General features: G+C 43.0%; 1 protein-coding gene across 2 annotated transcripts in view; it reads right to left on the bottom strand.

The window, feature by feature from the left end:
* The window catches only part of LOC138491341 (beta-galactoside alpha-2,6-sialyltransferase 1-like), a 566,357-nt gene extending 562,659 nt beyond the window's left edge, over nucleotides 1-3,698 (bottom strand). The window contains exon 1 of one of the 2 annotated variants that reach the window (XM_069617822.1): nucleotides 3,493-3,698. In XM_069617822.1, coding sequence (XP_069473923.1) covers nucleotides 3,493-3,681 — 189 coding nt within the window. In that variant the 5' untranslated portion in view covers nucleotides 3,682-3,698. The remainder of the gene's footprint in view (nucleotides 1-3,492) is intronic. The other variant, XM_069617823.1, reaches the window with a different exon arrangement.
* Nucleotides 3,699-15,913: the final 12,215 nt, after the last annotated feature.

Genomic DNA, 15,913 nt, shown 5'->3' with positions numbered 1-15,913 from the left:
CCTCTGCAAATACCTCCCTTCTCGAGCTATTCGCTTCTCTTGCTCTAACTCCCTCAGGCCCAGTCGTTTTTCAAAGAAATCAGCTGGGGGTATTTCTCTGTCTTCGGCTCGGCATCCCTCTGGAACAGCCTACGTGCTACTCTAAAACTTGAGGAGAACCATCTCTGGTTCCGGAAGCACCTCAAGACCTTCCTCTTTTCTTCTGCCTACGCTCCGCCTCTCCCCTGCTGATCTCTTGTCTCTTGGCACTGTGCACCTAGCCACCCTCTGTCCTCTGGGCCCAGGTACCTGCTCACCCTGCCACCATCCTGCACTGCCTCCGGGCCACCCCTTGCACTGGGGTCTGTATCTGTACCCACACAGCCCCCCTTTTTCTTCCTGCACTCTACAGACCTAGCCTATCTGCTGCCTTAAACCTAGCACTTGCAAATTGCTGGCTGCACTACCACAGTTTGTTGCCTTTATTATTTATTTATTTATTATTATTTATCTGTTTCTCCTTTGCTTCGCACTTTCCACTTCTCCCCCCTTCCATGCACTTTTCCCCTCCCCCTCTCCCATGCACTTCGCATTTTCAATGACACTGGGCCTATTAAGATCATTGTTTTGTTCTCCCCTGTTTCCCTCCCATGCCTTGTCGCGCTCTGAAACACTTGTGTATGAGCGCGATATAAATAAAATATCAATATCAATATCAATCGCGTGGCCAAGGCAATGTTACAGTAGCCTCAACATGATTGCAAGTCTGAAAGATAGTGTGATTTTTAACGATCATTTGTTTTGTTCTTAGGCACCTGGCCATACGTGGCCTGATGGCTGAGGGAAGGAGGGTGTCAGTGGATAACTGTAAAAGAGTCCAATAAGTGACAGAACGCATTAACAAAAGGCACACAAAACACAACGACAAGCATCTTATCTATGCGTTGTCTCCCAAGTATCATGTTCAATCGAAATATATTCTTCAAACAGACTGCAGGTGTTGTGTACGATGTGTTAGCAGATTTTTCGTAAACGGCAGAGTAATTTATAAATAGAAAAATGTTTGCATAGTTTCACTCTTGTTTTAATCAAGCGCCTGACTGGTCTTCTTGCCATCATGTTGTAGCACACTAATGTATGCTTTGCATGAAGATGCTTTCATGTGAAAGTTGTGTGGGTTGTATGATAATATAGGCTTTTCCCCAGCGAGACTGCAACAGAGGAAAGCTGAAGCCGCACACAGAAAACAGTCAGACAAAATGATACACACATATTCAACATTTAGAAACAAATCTTTGAAAGGGGTCCTTCTAGCATCAGCTCTCTAGTCGTATACATGTTTGAAATTACTTTTTTGGCAATGGATACAGTCAAAGGACCTTCTCTTTGGGCGAATCCAATTATATATTTAGATGTACATCAGTTGTCTGCACAGGTCTATCTATACCTCTATCTTGACTGTCAAAAATAGGGAAGAGTGTTTTTTTATGAATGGTATTGTCCTGTTTGCAGCATACTTATACATATGCTTATTCCATGAGCTGATATGTACTCCTTATGTGTGATATCTGTATTGTGGTATATTCATCTTCAAGGTGAGAACCAAAGAAGTCAGTCAACACATTTGTTAGTTTCACAAACATGATTTATTCCACGATATTCACTCTTAACTCTCTACAAGTGTTTCACCTTCTTTTATAAGGAGTAGCTATCAGCTCATGGAATAAGCATATATATCAGTATGGCGCAAACAGGACAATACCATTCATAGAAACCATGTTTGAAATGACACCTCAAGTCTACGGTTGAAAGGTGACAAGTATTTTACTAAACACCATCTCTTTTCGATTCTACGGAAACCCATAGTAACCATTAACCGTGCCCTTTTGCGCCATGGAATAACATTAAGGAGCCACATTACATAATCTTTGCACCAGTGCAAGTGCACAGTTGCACCGTATTAGCACTAGGGCAAACTATGCCCAAGTGCAAAAAAACATTTGGGCCATATTAGAAAAATGTGCACCATGACAAGTGCCATTTTTCAGGGCACTAGGGCAAAAATTTCCCTGGTGCAAAAAGCATGCACTTTCAAAGGATTTTAGCAAGAGGGCAACGTTTCCCCCATGGTAATATGGTGCCATCTTGCACTTGTATCGTGCAAAGTTAATGTATTCTGGCCCCTGGTCACTTTCAGTGACAGTAATGTGCAATGAATACCACGCTTCCTTAAGTCATTGTGTAAAACTAGCCATCTTTAGTAATGAAATTTCAAAAAGCGGAAGGAAGGGTCCACATGGGGTTGTTAAGTGTGTAGATAATGTTTTATCTGCAAATATTCACTGAATATGACATTCTGGGACACCGATGTTTCCGGGTGTATTTGGGTGTATTGCTGTCATTAATTTCACTCTGCCCTTTGCTATTACCTATTAATGCACTTGACACTTTTTGCGAAGGCCATTAATTGCACTATTTAGTCTGTCTGAAGAAGTGGCACACTATGGACATAGGCAACTTGTTTTAGTCCGAACACATTATAAACATTCTTTATTGGTAGGGAAGGCTCTTCCCCTGGCAAGATGCCTGTGCCGTGAAGGTTATTGAAGAGCAAGACGCTCACTATTGTGACAGAGTGTTCGTATTAGTCAATGTACTTTTAAGGTTTATTTTAAAACTGATACCTGACAATAGCATCGCATTGAATTTACATTGGTTAAAAAAGTACATCTTGTGATATTTAGAGTCGGAGGCATAAAACTCGCACAAAGACAGCGTTCCGACTTAGAACGCATGAACCTTTTTCAGTTCGTCTTCCTTCACACAAAACTAGCCCAAGCCCTCTCCATGCCTTATGGTGTCTTATATATGCACCATACTTCACGGCTATTAATAAATAGAAAAGAAAAAAAAGCACCTTCTCATGGTCCATGGCTTTCACAGTAACATCTCACAGCTTTGGAAATCGTTGCATCCCTGTTTCCTCCTTATCTGTGTTACTTTCTGCTCAAAGTGTTCTACCAGTGGTGGAAGTACGCAGGAATGGCCCGGAGCGGTGGTCCACTACTTATTTTTTTTACTGTTAAAAACTGCACTACTTTTTGCAACCATTTTACCCAATCCGGAACTATTCTTGGTGAAGTTATCACACACTGCTCCACTTTACCGCCGGATACTAGTTACAGCTAAACTGCTGTCAACCAGCATGGCTGCCACCCTTGAAAAATGTGTTGCACGTTGCTCCATTCCTGCCTATTCTGTACTTAGTCGGAGTCACAGTTCCACTACTTTTCCAATGTAGACGGTCTCTGCTGCTACCCAACGCTCAACCCAGCTTCAAGGTCATTGAGTTTTACAACTCCCATTGGAAAATGCTTCACCAGTCCGGCCTATAGAGGTCTAAGTAGAATGTAAACATCTGAAATTGCCAGAGAATAAATACTTAATCCAGATTGAATTCTTCTGTAGCGCCTTGAATGTGCCATCGCCCGTTCTATAAAAACATGCACTTACTTTATGCTTTTGCTGGCGCTGTTTGGGAGAATTCGACTTGTATTCCAGCGTTACAGGAGGATTGAGCATGGAATGCCGGCAGCTTTTCGTTTTTAGCCTTGGTTGCAGGTAGGTGGGACACCCCAACACCCCGCTCACCTGGTGCAGGCTCCACCGTATGTAGTTTTGCAAGCTCTCATCTTTCAACATATGACCTTTTGCTGTTCTTGTCGTTTGGCAGCATTCCTTGAGCAATGGTCTGTACATTTTGTTTCTATGCCTTCAGATACAACTCCACAAACTTTTGCTTGCTTAACCTCCTGGTCCAGTTGAGCAGAATGTTTAGCAGAGAATGAGAGGCTGGGAAATTCCACATTCAATAACGGAAATAGTGAAAGGTAAAAGCCGCTTTACTAAAAATCCACATAAAGCAAGGACAGCATATAAACATTGACTCACGTTAAAGTTCTTATACGAAAGAATGGGTTATAAACGAAAATGTCATAATCCCTGATGCTTTATTGCAATCCTTGATACAAAAACCTACGGGGCACTGCAATTCATTAGGGGAATTGACTACATATACATTGTATATGAGTTAGTCTGATTGGTTGTCACATATCTGATGGTTTCTCCTAAAACCACCTCTAACTTGATCATAGTGAAAACATGTAATTTCTAAAGTAGGTAATTGGTTAATGAAACATGTAGTGGGCGGCTTGACATTGAGGTTCCTGATTGGTTGGCATTCTGCTGACCAACCATGGGCAACTGAGAGATAGTCAACACGTGAGCCAAAATGATGTGAGTAGAGGGAGAGAGGTCAGCGGACTGCTCTGCCTTCAATTAAAATATATACTATCCCTTATTCCTAGGCCACGAGCCAGGGTGATTGCTCTGTATTTGGCCTTGCATGGTGCCCCATGACCGGGGATATGCATTAGGATTAAGACAGGTGCCATATCTGTGTCTGGGGTTCATGGATAGGCAGTGTTCTTCCAGTTGAGTCACATGTGATGGGACCACATTTGGTTTTATTTCCCCCTGCATTTATGGGGATATTAGCTAATTTTATTCTGAGTGGCATGGTTTGCACTACCAGTGGAGATTTGCTTTATACATTCTTATTAGGTTATTGGCTTAAAATATCATACACCTGGCTTTCAAAGGCTGTGTTTTCTCTTAATGAATTTAAGAATACATGGCATGCACCCTGGGATTTATTATCTCGTATTCTCTCCGAGTCCTCCAGCTACTCCCCAATTTCTCAGTAACCTTGGCTGGGTCCGCCTAGCCACTGTCTCTGGCCTGCACACATATGTTTTCCACCAAATTCAGCATCTTGGGTTTTCATGAAGCTTTGAGGCCTCTTTATTTCAATGTGTGCTGCGACTTCCATTTTGGAAAATATGGCTGCTCAGTACTGTTGCATTCTATGTTAGTGAGCTTATTTACGTGTGCCGTTCATGTTGATTTCACTGTATACATTGCTTTTGGTAATATTGTTCATGTCTGGATAGATGCAACCAATATTCTTTGTGCATAAATGCATATTTGACCTAGTGTTTGCATTTCTTCATGTTGAAAGCATAGCTGCTTCATGTCTATTGCATGCACGTGTGTCATTTCAACATGAGTTTGTTGATTCTTTTGCTTCCCAGAAATATTTTTTTTCTGTTTCTTCAAAAGCAAAACAAAAGGGTGATGGCTGGAAGGTTAAAAATAAATCTTAACCTCTGGCACTGCTCTGGGCAACCCTCCAAACAATTTTTCTTGCCTGCCACGCCATTACAAAAGGGGAAAGACCATATGCAAATCAGGCTTGGTCCCACCTCATAATGGGCAGTCCAGCACAAACTTCTTGGTCACATCCCTTCTGCACGAGACCACATGCATCCCCATACATGTTTTGGCCTGGTTGGGCATCATCAGTGAGGAGTAGCTTGGGTCTCTAGGCTCAGTAGGCAAGGGACCCATGTCTGGGCATACCCATCTCACTCAAGGTGACTTTAGCAAAGCAAAAGGGGTGATGGCTAGAAGGTTTAGAATAAATCTTAACCTCTGCCATTGCTCTGGGCAACCCTCCGAACCATCGTTCTTCACCTGCCAAGCCATTACAAAAGGGGAAAGACCATGTGCCAATCAGGCTTGGTCCCACCTCAAAAGGGGCAGTCCAGCCCAAACTGCTTGGTCACATACCTTCTGCATGAGACAACAAGCATCCCCAAACATGTTTCTGCTGGTTGGGCCTCACCAGTGAGGAATAGCTTGGGTCTCTAGCAGGGGTGTTGCTAGGTCTGGAAAAGATCTGCAGCTAAACTGATGTTGGACTGTTGGGACTCGGGTTAGCTAGCCTTTTGGCTGTAGCCCCTGAGCTTCTATCTGGGGCTTCAACCAAAAGACCCGGGGCTATAGCCCCCCTCAGCTGTCCCCTTGCAATGCCTCTGGTCTCTAGGCTCAGCAGGCATGGGACCCAAAAGGTCAGTGTTCACATGAAAAACTGTGTTAATAAGGCAAGAAAAATTCTTTCAACAATAAAATATGTCTTCATGTTAACCAACAGAACAATGCAGCATATGTTTCTCACTCCTAGGGCAGGATAAGTGCTGACTAATTTGGACAAAGCCATAAATAATATAACTGTTATAGGAAGCATTTTGTGGGTGTGTGACATGTTTCTTCTCTTCTATTTTCCAAGGTGTAAATGTAACTTTTTAATTCGCACAGGTCCCTATAAAATATTTTGTTCTGTTCGTGTGTGTCTCTAGGGGAATCAGTATCCTTTGCAACCTTTTTGCTGCTGATTGGTCCTTGCCATTGACCTTGGCTGCACCCCTCCCAATTCTTCTTCACCTTCACGTTCTGGGAGCTCGGGCAGTGGGGTCTCTCCTTTGTAGGGCTGGACAACACCAAGGTCGATCCATGCTCTTCTTCCTTGGAGCTTCACTTCTGTCGGAGTGACTTCTTCCACGACAAAGGGTCCTTTAAATGGTGGCTTATGGCAGTGGGGGGAAAAACCTCTGCAGAGGACCTTGTCCTCTGGATATAATGCCAAAGGTTTCAGTATTGTTGTAAAATCAACTTGTTTGGTATCTTAATCAGTCTTTTGATGCACCATGCTGTTCTCAAAGCTGGTGAGTCAGGTGATGGTCAGAGCCACGCTGATTGTGCGATGTAAATAGGGCTAGAGGAAGACATTGGAGCCAACCCTTTTTCAGTGCTACTTTTAGTTTGAAAATGCGCTCTTTTAAGAGGCCTTTGAGGCTTTCACAAAAGCTGTTTGCTTGTGGGTAGTAGGCAGAGGAAAATGTATGCTTAGTACCCAACAGAACTGTAGTGTGCTCAAATACTTCATTTATAAAATGTGGTCCATTATCAGACACTCCAAACCTTGGGAAGACCACTCATACGAGGAACTTCACTGCACATGTGTCATCAGGATGTGTGCATGGACCTGCTTCAATTCATTGGGAAAATGGACATACGACTACAAATTTGTATCATATCAACATAGTCAGTATGTAAATGCTGAAATGGTTCAGTAGGTTGGGATATCAGCCCTCTCACTGTCAACAGAGTGTATCCAGCAGTATACTGTTGGCAAATCAAGCAATTAATAACAACATTTGTGACCTGTTCGGTCAGGTTGGGGACAAACCACTCATCTGCAGTCAATGCTGCAAGAATTCTATTGATGTGTGTGCTGGGTAATGCAGTTGGTTTAATGCTATTTTAGGCAGCCCTAAAGGCATAACTGGTTTTCTGGTGCTGTGCTGTCTCTGTATTGCATATGTGGAGGTGTAATGAGTGCCCCCTTCGTTTCCATTATCCCTGCTCTGCTGGTGTTTCTCTTCCTTGTAGTTCTACAATTTGTGCTATGGGTAGTGTATTAAATCCTTCTTTCATCACCATATTGCGTACACATGTGTATTTAGTTGGTGCAGTCGCAAAATCAGGTAGTCCATACAAATATGCTGCCCTTTAAGCTTCAAGTTCAGCTGCCTTGTTACTGGGGGAAATGAAGTCTGCACCTCTTGTGTGTGCTGCACACTTCACCATGATGATGGCTGATGGAAGTTGTAGTACACTTATGAGTCTGTCCAATAATGGAGCATGCTGGACTGGTGTGCCGTCTGTGCGTAAGAAGCCATGCCTCTTCCATCGTGACAGTCCTGTGTGTACTGTTGATGTGACATAGGCAGAGTGGGAGTACACTGTTACCACCTCATCCTCATGCACTCCAAGTGCTGAAATAAGCAATACCAATTCTGCTGCCTGTGCAGAGAAATGCAATGGCAATCTCACACTTGTCACTGTTTCAAAACTGTCAGTCAGGGTTGTCTTTATTACTGATGTCCAACTGTGTTCTTTGCCCGTGCTCTGGTCTATCAACTACGACCATCAATGAAGAGGATTGCCCCCCTCCTGGGCATTTTCTCTAACGTGTGGTATCTCATCATATTATTCAGTATATTTAGTGCAGTTGTGCACATAATCCCCTTCCTCCACTGGCTCTGTTACAAATGTGGCTGGATTTACCACTTGGCACCTGACAATTTTAATCAATGGGTTTGATATAATCACCTCAATACCAGAGGCTTTCTGTGTGGTCAATGTGCTTTTGGGCTTTTCAAGGATGGCAAATATGGCATGCTCCACACATAACGTGACTGAGCTTTCCATCATCATACTGGCAGATTTCTCAATCGCAAAGGCTGCTGCAGCCAATGCTTGTTTGCTTGGGTAATGACCCTTATTACTGGGTCTAGGATCCCACTGTAGAGAAGTTCCCCCACCTCAATCATCTCACCTGAAGTACCTGCATAATGGTTGCCAGGGTGAGAAACATGTGCAGTTCCAGTAAAGGCACGGATACCTAGGAAAATTTGGGAGGAACGGTTCCCATTGAGGAAACCATACCTGCATACGAGACAATATGATGGTCAAATGATTGAAATCCCTGAAGAAGCAGGGAAAATGAATGATGAAGAAGAATGGTGATGTCGTCATCACCAGTGATGTCATAACAAAGTAATGCTGATGAATAGAGAAGAGATGCAGAGACTAAAGAATGCAGACAGGTCTATAAGACATCAAGAAAGTATCGAGCCTGAAGACATCTTGGGATCAAGATGATGAAACTTATGCTGCAGACATAAGGGAGAGATCAAGCTATTTTTTACGTATAAACATGCAAAGAAAAGCAAGCAGATGAAGTATTCGTAAAAGGCTAGCTTTATAGTGAGTAGATTGCAGCATGTGTGCCAACATACACACATATATTTTGGAGTCAGTAAAGGATGGATGCTCCCACTACGAACAATGGCACTACTGAGCAAAAGAAGGTAAGTTGTTTTTCCATTTTCCAAGCATGGCACAGTCAGAAAACAAGTGAATTACAGGAGTGAAACTCAGAAAGGCAAAATTGGATGAGCCAAGAAGCCAAGGCCATATCAGACAGGGGTGAGCTGACATTGGATACAAATCGTGTGAAAGAATGAAGCTTCTGTTCAGAAGGCATGGATAAAAACAAGAAGACGTCAGAGGTCTATTAAAGAATAGTATTTTAATACACTAAAAAGCTTGATTTCATGGTTTTGAGTCACTTGGGAAGAAGAAGTTGGATGAGCATGATGGTCACACCTACGCATGAGGGCAGAGCGTGCCTTCACTCTCCTGAATTTCCTGGAGCAAAGAACATGTTCAAGCCCGGGTTCAAAAGACCTAATTGACATTAGACCACTGAGGTGATGATGGATGGATATGTTAATTGGTGGGAAACTATGGTAAAGAATAGCTCATCTGCACCTGGATGTTCAGCCTGCGTGCTGTCAACGTAGGTTGAGAGGGCACTGACAGAGGTTAAAATATAACCATTGATAGAGGGCTGCATAATCAAGGGTCCTATAGTTGTATAACCAATTAGACGATGTATATTTAGTGACGTTTGGAGTGACACATTTTAGGGAAGGGCTTTGTTGCCCCACATGATGTTAAGAGACCTATCACATAATTCCACTGCCCTAGACGAGTATGGATCGTATACCTAGATGATTCTTGTAGAATCTATCACACTCACCATTAGGTTTTTGTAGTATGCCATGCAGGATGACGTTAGTAGTACGTAGGTTAAACGTCACGTATGATGATTTTTTACTATAAGAATGTCATTTTTTATGAAATGCTTTGAGAAGTCTCGAGAGAGATCATGAGGGATGTCTGTTGATGTCCATTGTACTTCCAGTTTTAGATAATTGCAATTAAAACAGTACCTTTTGGCAACTACTTGAGTTGTGTCTATTATTGATGTGTGAGTAAACTCTACATCTTCTCTAATGCATTGCTAACCTATCTTAAAGGGCTAAAAAGGAACCTCCGTTCACCACTTTATAATGCTAATGGTTTGTGGTTGAGGGTAGTCTTTTGTGCGAGGACTGCTGTCATCACTACCCCATTGAATGGGAAAATAAAAAGCATTCAGCATTTTAATCAGGAATCTCTAACACACATGCTGTGCTTGTCATTTTTTATTTTTCGAAAGCATCTATCATTTCACCTGTCTAGGCTATGTCACTGTTGTCTTTTTGTGCTTCCTTGAGCCATTTTAAAAGTGTTCTGACATACATACTGTAATCCAAGACCCATGCCCTGCAGTAATTGCAAAGGCCCAAAAAGTGCTGCATTTCTCACTGTTCTTGGTCTGTCTGTTTTCATACTCACTTCTGCTCTTTCAGTGGTCACTTTTCTTCCTTGCTGGGATATCAGCTGGCCTATGCATAGATGTTCTTCCTAACAACATTGATTTTTTTCTTTGTCAACCATGTACCCTTTTTCTGTCAACACTGTCATCAGCTATACTGAATCTCTCCTGCAGTGTACACCAAAATGTGTATTACTGCGCTGTCATCTGAAGTACTCAGATGAAGACTGAGGGTGACTCGCAGTACCCCTGAGATAAACAAGCATTTCTCACATTTTTTCCAAGATAGGTAAACAAGGTCAAGTCTTGCGACTCTTCATCGAGTGGGATCAGAAAGAAGGCATTCTTTAGGTCCATTACTGTGAAATATTGCTCTGTGGGTGGGATATTACACAATATTGTAGATGGGTTTGGGAACAATGGGAACTAAGCCTCAACTATGTTGTGCAGGGGGCATAGATCCTGAATAAATATCAATGACCCGCCCTATTGCCTTTTATACTGGGTACACAGCTGTGTTACATGGGAATTCCGATGGCACTAATATTTCCTGTCTCATGGGGTCAGAAATACTTCGCCAGCTTCATTCGCCATGGGATACTGTTTCACTCGAAGTAAAATGGGTCCTTGCTTCAATTTAATGTTGACTGCCCCATCTCCTTTCAATAGACCAATGTCATATGGACCACTGGTCCACAATATAATTGATGCCTGCACCAAATCTTCATGGATGAAGGTTGGTATCTTTTTTAATAGTGACATTCTCTGGGGTACTCCTCTACTTTCAATTTCTAACCAATATGTAAGACTTATATTAATTACTTTGTCATCTGAATCTTCATCTGTCACATAAGCCAGTCTGTGCCCTTCATCGAGGGCTATCACTGTGCTCCAGTTTATTCCCCCCTCATCAACTCCATGCAAAAGACTCTGTCCACTCTTTCTATTACTGTTTCTACCTCTAGTGTGATTACTTGCCATTCCTCCTCATCCATGCGTACTTCTGGTCTGAATACAAATTAATTAGGCAATCAGAATACTTAACCATATATTCTTGGGAGCCATGCTAATAATTTTTGTACTCCATAGAGGAACAATTCCGGATCTAATGGCAGACCCTGTTGTGCTTCTTGGCTATAAAATATTGTTATACATTCTTGTGCATTTACATAAAGAATCCCTGGCTATATGCTCTACATATGTGGCGCTTGCAGGAACTGGACAAAGGGTCTCCCAGCACCAAATCCTGACAGTATTGTGGACCGTCTAGAATATAGGATCACATGCTCTGCTGCCCCGTGTACATCATGGCATTAAAGATGTGTCTCAGAGGATGTTTCCTGTCTGTTTCTAGCCCCCCTACAGTATCTGGTCTGCTACAGACACCACAATGTCTGTCCCTTGGATATGACCACCCTTGAATTTTAAGAAGTAGATCATCTACCACACAAGAAGTAACTTTGGCCCTGAAGAAAGCTGGGTTTATCACAATAGATCGAGCACTCACAGCTGAAACTCGAGTAGGCCGTTCTACAACCAGGTTATGTTGAAAGAAGGTCCAGTATTAACTGGCAGCCTGAATGTGGAAGTTTTGCTCTGTCAAAATGGCATGCTTGCAAGTTATCTGTGCTTCCTGGACATAGAATGCCGTAAAAACATTTTTGTGCATTTATATAATGAATCCCTGGGGTTGAACATAGTATCCCCTGGTCAGTGAATGGTATCATCATGTTCAGTTTGCTCATTAGGTCTCTCCCCAATATGTTAACCGGTGTCTTACAGGAATACAATAGTGGCATGGAAAGATTGCGCCTTTCTATAGAAATAGTCGTCAGTAAAAGGAACCATACTTGTCACCACCGAAAAACCTAGTGCGTTCATGGCAAGGCCTGACATTGGCTATCTTCCTTCTCTGACACAGAATTGAGTCGCCCCTGTATTTAATAAAAAGGAGAATGTTCTGTCACCTATTGTCACCCCGATCCTTAGTTCCTCTTGTGGGTCTGGTGTAGCAGATAGGATGAAACACATCAAGTCTTCCTGTGGGCTTTCCTATTATGGGTACATGTCCAGTCCTGAAATGATCCCCACACTACTGTTATACCTCCTATCCTAGGTGTAGGTGCCTGTGTCACTGTGTTCACATTCCACAGGGATTCAGCATTCTGTTGTACTAGTGCCTGTGTCTGTGAAGGTGCTTGCTGTGTCTATGCTGGTATCTGCCGCGTCTGCTTTGGGGCTTGCTATGTATACATTGGTGCTTGCTGCACTTTGTCTCTGATACTGTTTGTGATTTTGTGCATAATGCTCAGGTGGCTCTATGCTGTATGGGGGTGGGTACGCTGTGCATCCCTCCGATGCTCCTGCACTTTCATGAAATGTGCCCCATCTTCTCACATGTCCAAAATCTAGGCTGTCCCCCATTGAACTCTTCCCCCTGAAGAGCCTGAAACCCACATCCCCTACCTCTGGGTGGCCCCTTCTTCCTCATAGATAATAGTTGTATTCTCCTCTTCCTGCTAAATTCTCGTTAGTTGGCGGTTGTACCTGTTGTACTCCTTCTGTATTAAATACTTCCACTCTGTTTGTCAACAATTTATTCTGCACTCGTTTTTCGTCCTCCAACTTCCTCTCCTCAAATTTCTTTCTGTCCTACTCTTGTTTTAATCAATATTGGTGAACAATAGTCAATTGAATCTCTGCCCATGGTTTCACTTGCATCCCCACAATCTTTTGCAACTGTCTTTGCAAAGCATCTGCCATAAAATATGATAAAGAGTGTACTATTATTGTCCCATGGCTCTCTCGTTTTCAGTCACCATTTTTCCTGAATCCCCTGAATATAAGCCATCAGTTCTTCGTCCAAAATCATTTTATGTGTCATTATAATGCTCATGTCTGCTGAGTCTGGATATTGAACCCTAAGCCCCTTCCATATGTTAGCTCGACAATTAATAAAGGGTGCTCAGTCATGGTCACTGTTTTTGCAGTCACTCCAAGGTTGCCCGACCGTGTCCAAAAGTCATCTGCCCGCTCCCCTAATATGAAAGCAAGCACGTACTGAATGTCACTTACTGCTAAAGTCATCCCAGCTGTCATTCTTTCTAATTCATAAATCCCTTTACCCACCACCAAGGTCAGAGTTGGGAGCTTGCAAACCAAATTATGTTTGTCCTTTTGTGGCCATGAAATATTTTGTGGTTATCATCCCCCCTTCTCTAATAAGGGGAACTGTGTAATTCCAGCAATCAGACCATGCACAGTTGCGCCCTTTGTCTTTGTCACATGGTCTGTCGTGCTACCTCTCTTCCGTCCCGGTAAACTTTACATACAGTGTTTCATTCTCCGAACTGTTTAATCATTTTTTCGGATGTCTAGGATATTGGCTGTTCTCTGGCCTCTTCACTGGTTATTCCAGATCTAACCACGCTATCTATTTTCCTATCCCAATGCTCATAGAAGGGGTTTGTGTAGTTTCTTCCTCGCCCCTTTCCTCTCTTTCTTCATCTTCAAACATAGTGGCATCACTTTCAACCCCCGTCATCTTTCTTGTCCTCGAAGTCTAGCCTTCCAATGGGATTCAATCTATATGTTCCACCCATTGTGCCTTCCAATATGCTCTGTCTCTCCCCTTTCGGAGAACCTATCCTACTTTCCATCATACTGTAAGAACCATCCCTTCAGCTCCTGTACAAGTTACTAACCCTCTTTCGTACTGCCCATTCCTCTTCTTCATTTGGAAAGTTATGCTGTCTAAGAATCTCATCTACCTCCTTGCAGCATCTTTCTAAACTCCTCTCTCTCTCTCTCTCGTTCCTTCTGTCTCCAGTTCTTTTCCTTGTCTTGAAGTATATGTCCCCTGATAACATTCTCAACTTCTTTTCACTGTCTTTCTCTACTTCATCTATGTCTTGTTGTCTTTCTCTGTCCCTCTCTTCCTCCTTTCATTTTTCTCTTTCCCGTTCCTCATCTCATCTTCTCTCCCTTTGTCTCTTTCTTTCTCATCTTTTTCGTTTTCTCTGTCTGCCTCTCGCTTCTTTTCTCATTCTTGTTCATTTTCATTGCTATGTTCCTTTTCGGTCTGCTCTCTTTTCTGTTCTCTTTCTCCCTCCTCTTACTTCTTCTTCTTGTCTTCCTTCTCTTGCCTTTCTCTTACTTCCCCTTCTCTTTCTTTAAAATAGTCCATGCCCTTTCCATCTAGTTTCAGCATTTTCTGTCCTCCTGTCCACTCATTTGGCACCATCACCGTCTGGTCTTTGTCACCCTGCCTGCCCCTCGCTTTTTCAACCTTCTCCACGTCTTCTGTCAATTTTGCCTGCAACTCGCAGCCCTCCTCATATTCTACACATAGGGACACTGGTCTTTGTTTGTTTATTTTTTCTCTGTTCATAGTGACTTGACTGCTATATGCTGGGGGGGCATATGTCGGGTTTGTATATTGTGCTACTGCTTTTAATTCTCATAATAGAGATATGCTCCTTGCGCTTCAGAGGAAGGATCGGTACTCTGGAGAGGAGGAGGAGCCGTGGGTGCTGTGTCCCCTGCATCATGTTGATTAAGCATCCACACTTTCATGGGTGGTTTGTCCGTCTCCTCTCCATATAATGTTCCACAATTCTAGTCTCTTCTGTAACATTTACCTTTGTATGTAGCATGTAAATATGTCGTCATGTGTTGCAGCACTGTTTTGAGTAGGTGCCCTCCTGTGGCCAGGGCATACACTTTTTTTCCCACACTGTCCTGCACCCATTGGGTGTGGTACTTGAGGATTCTGTCCTTGGTAGTGCCTTACACAAACGAATAGTAGGGATATACCCCACCATAATATGTCACAGTTTATCTTGACAACATTCTTTTACTATTATACTTACCCGCTATCCCTTTCAATTACCTTCCACCCTTTGTTTACCTCCCTTCTCAAACCCTTCACCAGCAATAGTCTTCTCTGTGCATCTCTCTGCGAGACCAAACCTACTCCGTCACCCATTGCTCCCAAGCGACACCACAAATGCTGCTTGCACCCCAGACAGCTCCAATGTATAGCTCCTGCACCAAACAACACCCCTCGGGTCCAAACCACACATTCTCGTCCTCCACAATATACACCAATATACACAAAAATTCACTTTTCGCACAACTTAAACTGATGTACAGACAATGCTGGTGCCAGCAATCACTACACAAATCAATACACTACAAATACAATACAATACGGCCAGCTTCCCATCTCCTGGTGAGGTAATCTTCTCTTTTCATCATACCCTGGAAGGGGTCTTTCCATGCACTCTTCCCTGACCTTGCCACAGGATATTTCTTCACTATTAATACCTCATACAAGGTTTAGTGCAAAGTCTTCTGCAACCTTGTCGCAGGCTATCCATCATCATAACTCCAAAATTCCCACAATATACCAACAATTACCTCCCCCATGTTTCTGTTTTGCCAGGCCAATGCTATATACTTACATCCATGGATCCGCCAACGGCCTTCGGTATCGAACCTCCACTCTATCGCCAGCTGCCCTCTGCCCTATGAGATGTCCCATGGGGATTGGACAGGATTTTTTCAAGGGGGCTCCTGTCAACCTCTCTCTTTTCACACATAATGCTGGTCTCCACAGGTCATCTCGCAGTCTTCGGGCCAACGGCAGGCTAACTCGACAATCTGAGTGCTCTGGCCAACCATCAGCTCTGCTACCATATGTTAAAATGCTCTGTAAAACTCCAGTTTAATCAGAGAATG

This window comes from Ambystoma mexicanum, chromosome 10 (genome assembly GCF_040938575.1).
Source record: "Ambystoma mexicanum isolate Mex_15411 chromosome 10, UKY_AmexF1_1, whole genome shotgun sequence".
In the NCBI taxonomy this organism is placed as follows: domain Eukaryota; kingdom Metazoa; phylum Chordata; class Amphibia; order Caudata; family Ambystomatidae; genus Ambystoma; species Ambystoma mexicanum.
Note: the sequence above shows the minus strand (reverse complement) of the source record. Positions and strands in the feature narration are given on the sequence as shown.